This window comes from Dermacentor andersoni, chromosome 2 (assembly GCF_023375885.2).
Source record: "Dermacentor andersoni chromosome 2, qqDerAnde1_hic_scaffold, whole genome shotgun sequence".
Lineage (NCBI taxonomy): Eukaryota > Metazoa > Arthropoda > Arachnida > Ixodida > Ixodidae > Dermacentor > Dermacentor andersoni.
In genome coordinates, this window is record NC_092815.1 from 124259777 (window position 1) to 124273031 (window position 13255).

Below are 13255 nucleotides of genomic sequence, written 5' to 3' on the forward strand. Positions count from 1 at the left end.
GCCTTATTAGTGCCCCTTCTAGTTTCATGAGTGACACGCCGCCCCGTTGCGCAGAAGTCGAGATTTCGCGTGGTATTTTCTGTCGCAGAGCGTTGCATTTGCCATCCGAGTTTGCAAAAAGCTGCTTTCGGGGTGTCTATGCTGCAGTCTGGCAGAGCTTCTAGGGCACCTTGAAATAGCTTTTGCTGTACGTGATCGCGAAGGCTCCTATAATGGGCGTCAGGTAAACAGTGAATGGAGTACCTACTTGAAACGCGTACTGCGCCTACTTTACGTCATTCAACAGCATCTTATACCTTGAAGGAAGATGTCAGAAGCATTTCATTCAGCAGCTCGGCTGTACGGTGCAGAGAAACGTACTTGAATGTCAGAAAAAAGAGTGTCATCCAACGGTATGTCATTGTACGTTGCAGGAAAATGTATTTGACGCCCCAAGAGACTCACCGGAAGCCGCCAATGACAGCGTAGACGAGCTGCGGCCTGATCCCCGCGAGCCCATGCGCGGGCGAGCTTCGATAGACAAGAGTATTTCTTTGGGCAAAGTCGTGCCCACGACGCCCCCACCGCATTCTCCCATCAGGTCCGCTTCGAGTTCAGCACAGCCCAGCGTAAGTACCTAAGGCCGGAATCGGGGCACGTGATCGTAACAACACCGCGATGAGTCACAGAGCGTATACCGGCAAAGAAGAAAACACCTGTTTCAAGTGACAAAAACGCAACATTGTCGAAAGAACACGGACGTTACCGAGCAGTCCGCCTTCTTTCAATTTAGCCTGCGATAGCTTTGGGTACTGAAACCACTGCAGATGCAAAGTTAATGGCAAATTTATTACGCAACAGGAAAATCCCACTTGGTAATACTTTTCAGCGAAATGTGCACTAAAGATAGAAAATCACTTTGATTAAATCATTATACTTCTACAATACCCAAAGGTTAAACGTTACTGTGAGGTGGTTGGTTAGAGTTGGTCTCTAGTGATGTAGCACACTTCACTAGGGGCCAAGTATCTTCTGTGGCTATTACGGTGGCACAAGACCAAGTATCTGGAGGCAGTAGGGGACAAAAATGCAAAAAGAATTTAGTGAAAAGAAGTTGTTAAAGAATATATAGAGTCCGGGCAACCCAGACAAGAGTAAGCAAACAGGAGGAATATGTCACATTAAAGTTCCCACACTAAAGCTTTTTGAGTAGTCAAGGTTACTAAGCCGTCTGCCCAGGTTTGTTTATTGACAAAAACGTGGATCATGTGAAATTTCAAAAATAAATGTACCTTCAACATAAGGTACTTTTTCTGCTATCTCATCGCGGAAAAAGCTAAAACACGGGAAAATACATTGAAATCCGCTTCGTCACACTGACACGTAGCGTAGTGGGATTCGCGGGTAAACTGCAAAGCGGGAAAGTGAGAATATTATTTTGTCCGCTCGTAAGCAATCCTTCATAACCAAAGTAATGTAAACAGGGACTCAAATATTCTCTCAGAACAATTTGATTTTGTGCTTCTCATTGCGCTACAATTTAAATGTAGGAAGAACTTGACTAACGAACTGCAAGCAGCAGTGAACTGGTGTGTGCGGTATATATGAACATCGAAAATTTAAGTTTTTACTACGGTGTTTCTCTAACCTCGTGTTTTCATTTATGCTTGCACGATCAAAATCAACATAACGTGCGGCGGCTGGCACACATGTTAGAAGTATAGCTTCTATTTATTTGTTTATTATTTTTTGTTCAGGAACATACCCCTAAAGACCCTCAGACTGGGGTACAAAATAAGCGGAGGTCGGGAGGAGGGGACAGAACTGATAGAACTTATAAATGAAATGCAGAATTGTACAATTATACTCGCGGACAGCTTTCTGTGGCTACGAAGGGAAAGCTACAGAAGCAAAGCGCGCACAAGTGAGAGCGCTTCTCAAAAGAGTACCGCGTTTTAGTCTACGTTAGTTTAGGCTGGGGAAGAGAAAACATAAACACCTTATTAGCAACAGTTAAAGACAGAACACACCAGTTACACGAGTGAGACATGAGTAGTTAAAGTGAATGAACCGTACAGCACGATTTTGCAATCATTCTGTGTTAGCAATACTGTAAGCCTGCTCCGGGTCCCAGATGGTGGCTGCATATCCTACTTTTAGACAGATTAATGAGATGTAAGCAAGTTTACGAATGTGGGCAGGAGCGTGTTGGGGATCACGCTTCAGTAGCCCTACAGTGAGCGGTGGGCAGATGCGACCATATGATCAATGTGGTTCTGCCAACATAAGTCGGGTTGCAATTGCATTCCAAGGCATTTTTATGTGCTTGTAAGTTCAACTGGCTGTTTGTTAACGGGCTGGGCCTCGTTTATCCGAGAGATGTGGTCACTGATAGACATTGTTTTGGTTTTTGATAAATTTAAAGGCATTTTATTGAGGAGGTGCAGCAATGATTAAGTACATCAAAATCTTTTTGTAAAGTAGGCGGTCAGCGTCATAAGAAGTTTTGTAGTAAAATTCGCAATCATCAGCGAAAAATCTGATACGAGAAGAAGCACGAAATGGCAAGTCGTTTATATAAATCAGAAATATTAAGGTACCAATACCACTTCCTTGGGCAACACCGAAAGTTGCATGGTACCACAAGAATCACTGTTATTACCTGTTGTGATTAACGTTGGAGAAGAAAAGAAATCCTTTATCCATGCAACTCGTGGTGTCTTTGTTAAATTTAAGAGAAGGCTGTGGTGTGGGACAAGGGTGGAAAACTCTAAAAAAATATAACAAAGCTGCATCAACCTTTAAGCCAGCGTGTATTTAGCTAACAATGTCATTAATGAAACTAGGGAGCTGCGTGTTGCACGAATAGCTTTGCGAAAACCGTGCTGATACTTGTAGATTGCTCAGTTATCTTCGAGGTAGTAGTTAGATATTGGCTTGTAGTTAAGTGTTCAACAATGATCACCCAGTTCAAAAATGGGTATTACTGCGGTAAAACACTATTCATGAAAAATCGCATTAGCTGATAGTGAAAAGAAGCGGATAGTACAGGGGCAAAGGTGAACGATAAGTTTATAAGTATTCTGTTTTAAAATCTGATGCGACCACAAACGGTAGAAACATTACTTTATTCCACAAAGAAAATTATGGGCGTCATCCTCGCTAATAATCGCCCCCGTCATAGACGTTTGTGAAAAAATGAATATCAGGACATGAAGTAGCGAGCTCACGTGTGATGACAGATATGCAAGCAGTATTCAAATGATATGCGCAGTCTGACCCCGGGGATTATTTCACTAGTGTTTTTTTTAGAATGACATTGGAATGACTACGTGGTTTTATTACCCGCCAGGACCTTTGGGGCTGTACTTGGAGCATGTACGTCAAATCATAGGTAAAAAGATTTACGGCGCGTAAAGCTTAACAAGGATTTATATTCCTTAGACTAATTATACTTGAGCCAGGACTATGAAAGACGTTTTCTGTCAAACTTTCTGTAAAGACGTTTCTTTTTAGTGTTAAGATGTCGAAGTTCTTGCGTAAACCACGGTGCTTTATTGTAATTTTTATGGCTTCGACCGGAACAACTTCATTGATTAAATGATAGTTTGCTTTGAACAACGTCAATTGTACGTGAGGAAAACATCTCTCGAAAGCCCTCAGCGAAAAATGCCTAGTTCGGAGTTTATGGCGTGATAGTTGCCCTTGCTATAACACCTTAATAGCTTCTGTATATTCTCCCGTTTGTTAATGGGACAAACGACTTTCCAATTCTTAATATTGTAACCGGATAGGCCATCCAAATTGGTCATGCTAGAATTTATATCAGGGTCGTTAGTTAAGACTAAATCAAGCTTGTTTGCAGAAGTGGCTGAACGCCGAATATTATGAGCGATTAGTTGTGTTAAGGAAAAAATCAGGGAATGAGTGTAGGAATGCGTGTGCTTCCGCGTGAGTAGCTGAAACAGATAGAGCGGAGCAACACATTTCAGGGAAGTTTATATCTGCGAAAATTGACTATATAATCACTTAGGAAACCGTGAGTTAACCGTGCTCATTACGCGATAATATTCGCTTGAAGAACCCGGAATTCAGGGTTTTCGCTTGCCTGTTTAGACCTAATCGCTTAAGATATGTTCTCGACGCTTCGCGCTCTCACAATAGGCCTTGTCGGACCAACAGCTCAAGCAACGGCGGTTGTCCCGTCTCACGGCGTTCTCCGGTTTCGCTGTTTTCTGCCTGGCGCTGGCCGTCCTGTCCCTCATCGTCGTGCGCAGCGTGTACTTGCGAGCGCATTTTCGATTCGAGGTCTGCGACACAGAGGCTTGTGTGCAGCACGCCACGTACATCCTGGCCACGCTGAACAAGTCTCTCGACCCCTGCGTAGATCTTTACGCCTACGTCTGCGGCGACGATGGTCGTCGAAAGGACGCCCCTTATGCAAGCAGGAGTCCAATGGCGCACGCATACGTCCACGAAGTGATGCACACGCTCGGCGATATCCAGGTGAAAACGGGTGAAAACGATTGGCTTGCGTATACGCCTCTTATGTTTTAGTATCTAGCAACCAAAGCACTTATGGGAAAAAACGAGACCCGACAGAAGCCATCTAATGATCAATGTCGAAAGCGAATGCGATTGGCATTGAAACAACGTAGTGGCACACCGTGTTGCCAACGCTGAAACGCGTCGTTTATGACGCGTGTACTGCAGTGGGACTCTTCTCTCGCAGTTCCTTATGGACACATTGAGACATGTAGTGGAACCGCCGCGAACACTGGGCGTGGCGCGTATCTGAATGTGTGCTCAGACATGAGTGTCTTAATAATCATATATGACGAGGGTTCGTTCTGGGCAGCACCGGATAAATATTAAAGGCCATTTGTTTTTCGTCATTTAATAGCCGCGCATGCCCAGCGGCACATATCTAGCGACGCAAGTTGGCGTCAAATATGTTTATTGTAGAGCAGCACTTACACAGTGACACTTACCCAGTGCCACATACAGAGTGCTCCAAGTTGACGTAAAGGTAAAACTGTTAGATACCGGTGCAGATACCATAAAGTGTGCGAAGTATCCTAAGAATGGCGATCGCATTGAAATGAGCAGGAGCCTTCAACAATGATTGTCAATCTAAGCGAATATAGCCGGACGTTTCTAGAAAACTGTTCGTCTTATTAAATGAATGATGTGCTTGAAGGTTTATATTTGTTACAGTAAGGGTACTTAGGGTGTGATTGCACAATGTCGTAGAGAACAGTGCCATTAACCAGCATATATGTAATGGTCATTTAGATCGCTATGCATATACAGGGTCTGCCAGCGAACACTTTAAAAAGTTCTTAAAGGTTGCCTGGGGCAGGTAGCACAGTTCTAGTTCACGAGGTTGTCTACTCGAAGCAGCGGACACTACTTGCGCAAGAAATTGAAACGCATAACCGACTAATTAACAAAAAATGTTAATTAACTATCTAACTAATTATCCTATGGCTCATATTGCAATTATCAGGATGACGCCACTTTCGAGATATTAATTTCTCAACTGTGCGGAACTTTCCTACGCGCTTCTGTCAGCTTTAGTAACCAAGAGAGAAAGTTGCTGTATATGGCGACATTCGAGTCCTCTTATAGAAAACGTTCCCTTTTGGGAGTCCCAACGACCTTTTTTATGTCTTATTTGATGTTGGCTGGGAGGGGGGGGGGGGGGGTGAGAGGGTAATTAGCCAGTAAATTTTCCTATTAAAATTCCTCGAGTAATCTTGGCTAAGTTCAATGCCTCGTCGCCCCCCCCCCCCCCCCCCCCTTGCTTATTCCCCGCATGTGCCACATGTATGTCTTTTTGTCGCTACTTCTACAGACATACCGGAATGTATCTTAGTTAACCACCTGGGTGCGTCACAGGTGTGCCCCTTCTCTAGGAAAAATACAATCTTGATGTCTGGCATCATATATTTATAAAATTAGGGGATTTTCTAACTGTTTACTGGCTACCATAGCAGGTATGTAAAGTTCTACTTTAAGTATATTATGAAGAAGTCGTCTAGAAACCACTAAAGCATAAATTAGGAAACACTCAACATCGTCACCACTTAGCGACTTCTGGCGAACCTGTCCAAAAGAAAGTTACCAGCACTGGCCTGCCGCTCCCAGTGGTTGCCCTATTACGCGTTCTTCGATCCACTCCTTCGATCAGTACCAACGTAGTGTGCCGCCACATCGCTGCACACACAGTTTTCTTACAGGACGAGGCACTTGTGCTGCAGCTTACGCTTCGTATGTACCACCAAGGCGTTTCAACTTTGCCGCCGTAGCTATGCCACCAGTCTCCATCCAGCATGCCGTTATTATCGTTCATTGTCTCCTGCACTCTGTGAGTACTCCCTCATTCCACAGCCGCCGGACCTCTAGCATAACCAAACAATATTTAGAAGTATTTAGAGAAAGCTCAAGCCACACTAGCTTAAATTGCCACGAATTGAATTTTCTCGTAGAATTTAGTATTTGTCGGGTTCCGAATGTGTATGCCAAATTTAGGGTCACATGACACATGACACATGTCACATGACATTCCACGAATGTCATGTGACAGTACGTGGAATGCACTGCCTGGCGGGCATGACAAGCAATGAAAGCGAACCACATTTTCACGGTGATTTAAGATGAAGTGTACAAATTGGTAATAAAACAAACATACTGAAAAATAGCGTGATTTCTCATTCTTCTTACTCTCATTTTGTGCAGACTTTCCGGGCGTCAAACCAAAGGTATGCTGCAGCGAACAAGGCTTTCGCCGCTGTGGCCAGCTGTATGGAATCGAGCCGATACACTGCTTCGGATGACTTCCTGGCATTCATGCAAGATCGCGGAATCACGTGGCCGTTTCGTGCCGCATCTTCAAGAAACGCTACTGTTTTCGACGTGTTAGACATCATCCTAGATTTGGCCGTCAACTGGAGAGTGGGACTCTGGTTCGACATTGTCGTGTCCCATACAGCTTCGCACGATGGCACTCCTTTAGTCGTCATCGGGGAGCCTGGAGACCTGGTTGTCCTGCGCTTGGAGCAGCTGGCGCTATTCGACGATGTGACGTATGATAACACCGTCCAGATGGTGGCTCTTTATCTCACAGGCGGCAAGGTTTCTCTGGATGACGTGACTCTAAAAGTGTTGTTGCTGGACGAAGGAGCTTTCAGAACAGTCGTACTTCCCACAGACCAAGCCGACGACAGCGGTGACGGCTTCGATGTGCTGGTGCCACTCGGTAACATCACGCAGGTTTTCGGAAACGTCTTGTCAGCGACTGACTGGTCGAGACTTCTGGACAAGCATCTCAGCAGCGCCATTCGGAACGTCTCCAATGATACGAAGCTGCTGATCTTGAACAAGGAGCGATTCAGTCGGCTCGGTCATCTTGTCGGATTGTTTCCGGTGGCGAGAGTGCTGGACGTCGTTGGATGGACATTCTCGTATTCCTACATCTGGATGGTTAACGCCGACTTTGACTTCCCGGCGCCGGCAAGCACTGCTGGTAAGCTCGACACAAACGTCTTGTGCTTCGTCGCGGCGCAAGAATCATTCGGCATAGCGCAGGCGGCGCCCGTTTTTCGAGACGCGTTCAGTGCCGACGAGAGGTGGAAGGTGATGACGCTGCTGGAAAAGACGTCGGTGGCGTTCGTCGAACACGTGGTGGCGTCGGCGGCGATACCTAATTTTACAAAGACAGAGGCCGTGGCGAAGATCGGCTCACTGGCGTGGAGTTACTGGCTATGGCCACTCGATCCTTACCTGCAGGCTGGTTCTGCGCTAGATGTGCTCTACGCCAACTTTTCGGAGACGTCCGCAAGTGTCTTCGAGTCCTGGATCCAGTCGAAGAAGGCTCTGAGGGCGGTTCTAGCGACTCCGCACTACGAACGCCTGATGACGTCGAGGTGAGGCACTCGTACGTTAATCTCGGGGAAATGCGAACGATATTTGTTGGGTAAAACTGGAGTGCTTAATTATTAGAGGTGCACGATGCACCAACGGTTCCTAATACATGTGCTCAAGCAGTTGACACACGAATGCCTAGAACCGAACTGATTGCTCTTAATTGATATTGAAGTAGTTTTATATCTTGTAAAAAATTGGCACTCAACAAATGCAGTTGTTTCCCAAAGACAAAACTGGTCACAAAAGTGGTGTCCTGTGCCACTTTTCTTTTAGTCCTGTGTGGCGTTGTTCAAAAGTGCGGTGCTTGTTATTTCTTCTTCGCACAAAACTGCAGAATTGCTAGGGAAGTCAATGTATTTCTTTCTTTTTTGTGTGTGTGTATGTGGATGTGTTCTTAATATAGGCGTCGTGCTCGAAAACAACGCGAAAAGTCCACGTTCGTGTTGTTTCGTGTTATTTGCTGTCGAAAATTCGACATTATCAAATATCGATACACGACGAGTTTTACGCTGAGCTGTCGTTTGAACGTAGCTGTGGCAAACCGGAATTGAAGGAGCCAGAAATAGCACTCCTCAGCAGAATGCCACATCCACTGAGTCACTGCAGTCATGAGTAACACCGGTGATAAATACTCTGTGCATTCATATGTTAAAGAGCTCTTGTCGTGCCAGCAGCGGCAGTGGATATTAGCATTGACTAATGAGTAAGTTGGTACCGATCTGCCTTCAACTGCAGCATATACAACAACAACGATCAAAGAGAACACAGAGCATGTGCTGCCCATGTCCGCATGTGCGCATGTGCAGCAAATGTCATGTGCTTTTTTTGCTCGTTCCTGTTTTAAATGGTGCTACTGAAGATGGCGGAAAAGCATGACGGGATAGAGTTTAGGACGACGTTAACGCCACGCTATGGGGGTAATGCAGTTCACTTATGTCACTTACCTACGTTGTATAATATCACATTTCGTAGATTTACGAAGTTTGGCGACGATAGTTGCGAGGTAGAGAATGTGGTTTACCACGTGCCTCGCAATCATCGCCGCTGAACTTGCTCATTGAACTTCGTCGATGAAGTTCAAATTTTCCATTCTTATATCAAAAAATACATGTGTAACCTTCGCCACTGGTGGCGCATTTGACTTTCATTAGTAAATCGTAAATGATACGTATATATCTGTAAAGTTTAGCACAATGAATTGGGATGGCGTTTGAAGAGTGTATCTGTCTATGGGGTTTTCCGTAACAATGTCGGTTGATGATGCGTCGGTAACCCACATTGCTCGAGTTGGCTCCTGTGCGACTCAAGACCTGCGCGCGCTGCTGTTCTGACTCGCGGCAGGTACCGCTGGCAGTCGGGAAGCGTGCGATACCTGTACACGTTGAACGAACTTCGCTTCAGCCTGTCGGCACTGTTCCCTCCGTCGTACGTACGGCAAGGGTCGAGTGCCATGAGCTTTGCGGGGTTCGGGTTCAAGGTGGCCCGGCAAACAGCACGTTCCGTGGACATGCGCGGTCGCACCTTGGACAGCACGGGCCTCGCGAGATCGTGGTGGCAGCTGGAACAGCCTGAACGCCAGCAGTGTCGGTAATGCCATTTTGTTTATGCACGTGCAACACATCTCAACGAGAACCCTTTCGAATACCGATGGCAGCCGCCACGGCATTAATTCCTTCCCATTGCGTTAGCGGTCATTTTTCAAGGAGGCACTGCTCGCGTTTGAGAGAGCTCACTCACCCATATTACTCGCCCAATTTTTTTACAGTTACGGAATCGAGTTTTGCTTTTCTGCGAAACATAAGATAGGTCGCATATGCCCGATAGTTGACAATATGCTGAAGGATTGGCAAGTACAGGCTAAGTCATCCATGTGAACGGGTACATAAATCGCGTTAAGCAGGTTGTGTATGACATTATATTATCTTGTGGTAGAGAGTACGTGGGGCAAAAGAAGCGCTGTGTGAATGTTCGACTTAGGAAACATGAGCTATCTCTGCAAGAGGTTGCCCCACTTCATTTCACGGAGCACTGCAAGTCGTGCGGCTGTCGGCCCTATTTAAAAAAAAAAGTAATGCCATTTATAAACACGCGAGCCAGTTGACAATATACATCAATGAGGATTACAATATAAAGATTAGGGACAAGGCGTGTATCAACGAGCTGCATTTCTATCACTTTTCATGACAAGGAACTGCGTTACCTTTGTCACTCTTGATTATGCGTCAGTTCGTCACAGTTGCCTTAAAATTTAATTATGGGGTTTTACGTGCCAAAACCACTTCTTGATCATGAAGCCCGCCTTAGTGGAGGACTCCGAAAATTTCGACCACCTGGGGTTCTTTAACGAGCACCTAAATCTAAGTACACGGGTGTTATATATATATATATATCTATATATATATATATATATATATATATATTAGACCTATCGTCAATAAAATGTCAGTTGACAGTCAGTGCCGTGCCGTTGTTTTTACCTTCGTTTTGTCCGTGTCTATTGTTGCGCGGTTACTCACCTTACAATGCTATTGCTATTGTCTAGCTAGCTGCATTGGCTAATATTATGTGCAGCACGAGGATTGGTCGGAATTTTTTCTTACGCACAGTGTCATAGCGTAAGAGCTTTTTGTCAGTAAAGAGCCCCAGGTGAGAACAAAACTTCAGAGTGAAGGTGGTGCCCAGGGCATAGGTGCAAAAGGATTTTTTTTAGACCATCGCGTCCGCGAGTGGAGCCGGCTAGCACTCCTACAGTTAGATCAAATCATCACCATCATCATCAGCGTATCTATGTGTGCACTGCCGGACGAAGGCCTCTCCTAGCGATCTCCAATTACCCCTGTCTTGCGTTAGCTGATGCCAACTTGCGCCTGTGAACTTGTTAATTTCGTCACCCCACCTAATTTTCGGCCGTCATTGACTTGCGCTTCCCTTCCCTTGGTAAGCATTCTGTAACTCTGGTCCACCGGTTATCTGTCCTACGCAGTACATGGCCTGTCAAGCTCCATATTTTCCGCCTAATGTCAACTAGAATAGTGCCTATTCCTGTTTCCTTTCTTTTCCACATCGCTGTCTTTCTGTCTCTTAACATTGCACCTAAAGTTTTTCGTTTTATCGCTCTTTGTGCGGTCCTTATCTTGTTTTCGGACTTCTTTGTTAACGTGCAAGTTTCTGTGTCATATTTTAGCACCGGTAGAATGCAATTATTGTACAATTTTCATTTCAAAGACCGTGGTAGGTTCCAAGTCAGGATTTGGCAATACCTGCCGTGTGCATTCCAACCCATTTTTATTCTTCTGTAAGTTTCCTTATAATCTGGGTTCCGTGTGAGTAATTGACCTAGATAAACGTATTCCCGCACGGAATCTAGAAGCTGATTGGTGATTATAAATTTCTGTTTCCTTACTAGGCTATTGAAGATTACTTTTGTCTTCTGCATATTAATTTTCAAGCCTACTCTTGCAGTTTCTCCGCTAAGGTCCTCAATCATTTGTTGCAATTCTTCCCCAGTGTTGCTGAACAGGACAATGTAACCTGCAAAGTGAAGGTTGTTGAGATATTCGCCGTTGATCCTCCCTCTTAAACGCCCCCAATCTGATAGCTTTAATACTTCTTCTAAGCATGCAGTGAATAGCATTGGCGAAATTTTGTCTCCTTGCTAGACCCCTTCCTTGACAGGTAATTTTCTACTTTTCTTGTGGAGAAGCAAGGTAGCTGTTGAATCTTTGTGAATATTTCCCAAGATATCCACGTATGCCTCCTGCACATCTTGATAACGCAACGCCTCCCTGACTGCTGGTATCTCCACTGAATCAAATGCCTTTTGATCATCTATGAAAGCCATATAGAGAGGTTGATTGTACTCCGCAGATTTCTCAATTACCTGATTGATTACAGGCATGTGATTCATTGTAGAGTATCCCTTCTTGAAGCCAGCTTCTTCTTTTGGTTGATTCAAGTCAACTGTTGTCCTGATTTTATCGGGAATTACATTTGCGAATATCTTACACAATACTAGAAGCAAGCTAATAGGCCTATAATTATTCAATTCTTTAACATCTCTCTTCTTATGGACTAGTATAATATTGGAATTATTTCAGCTCTCTGGTATACTTGAAGTTTTGAGGCATTGCGTTTGAGGCCCTGCGAAAAACCGCAGGCTTTTGAAGCATAATACCATCTCCATATTTGATTTAGTTCACTGTTATTCCGTATTTTGCCGTTTTCCCCTAGACATGTATTACAAGGCTCTTCTAACTTTATCGCTAGTTATAGAAAGAGCCTCTGTATCCTGAAGCAAACTTCTACCAGAGCGAAGAAAATGAGACGAAGGGCGTGGATCACGAAAAGAAAGACGAGCGCTATTCTTTTTTTTCCTCGTCTTTCGTCTCATTTTCTTCGCGCTGATAAAAGTTTGCGTCAAGACCATGAACCAACTAACTCGCACCAGAGTCCTGCTCTGTATCTAGTTTATCGCTACCTCCAATGAAGGTTGCGTGGCCGCTCTGGGTACTGTACAGGTCAGTATATAATTCTGCTCCTTTCAGTATATCATGAAAACTGCTGATAACATTGTCCGTCTTATCTTACACGGCATATACATCTTGCTCTGTCCTATGCCAAGTTTTCTTCTCCCTGATTTCATGCTGCGGCAATGTTTTTACTGCTAGCGCAATAATTTCGACCTGATAATTTTAAATATACCTCAGTCTTTTCTAGTTTATTAACTTTGAGAGTTCAGCGAATTCTGTCTAATCTCTTGAGTTAGCCACTTTATGCTTTGTCGTTTCTTTATTAGGTATTTTCTTTCTTGGGAGAGCTTACCTACTGGCTGCTTTAGTGCATCACCTCCCACTTCAATTTCTTCAGAAATCAGTTTAGTTACAGTGTCATTTGTTGCCTCTAGGTTATCGCCACCTCTAGGTTATCGCCAAAGTTGCACATTGGTTTGCCAGCACCAGCCTGAGTTCTTTTTGAATAATTTTGATCTCTCTCTTTTCGAGTTGAATTCAATCCTAGACCTCACTATCTTATGGTCACTGCCCTTTACCCTACATGACATAGCTACACCCTGCACTATGCTGGGATCAGCACAGAGTGTGAAGTCGATTTCATTTTTGTTTCGCCATTAGGGCTCTACTAGGTTCACTTCCTCTTAAATCGCTTCATGGAGAATATATTCATTATCGAGAGTCTATTCCTTTGCGCAAAATCTACCAACACCTTTCCTCTACTGTTCCTAGAATTGATGCCGTAGTTATCGAATGCTTGTTCCCCAGCCTGCTGGCACCGCCCCCCCCCCCCCCCCCCTTTTGGCGCTTAAATCGTCCATAACCACAGTATGCTGAGT

General features: G+C 44.6%; 1 protein-coding gene across 2 annotated transcripts in view; it reads left to right on the forward strand.

Moving 5' to 3' along the window:
• Positions 1-6727: 6727 nt before the first annotated feature.
• LOC126541187 (uncharacterized) overlaps positions 6728-13255 on the forward strand; it is a 10269-nt gene continuing 3741 nt past the window's right edge. Inside the window, exons 1-2 of one of the 2 annotated variants that reach the window (XM_050187871.2) lie at positions 6728-7907; positions 9250-9495. In XM_050187871.2, coding sequence (XP_050043828.2) covers positions 6787-7907; positions 9250-9495 — 1367 coding nt within the window. In that variant the 5' untranslated portion in view covers positions 6728-6786. The remainder of the gene's footprint in view (positions 7908-9249; positions 9496-13255) is intronic. The other variant, XM_055076640.1, reaches the window with a different exon arrangement.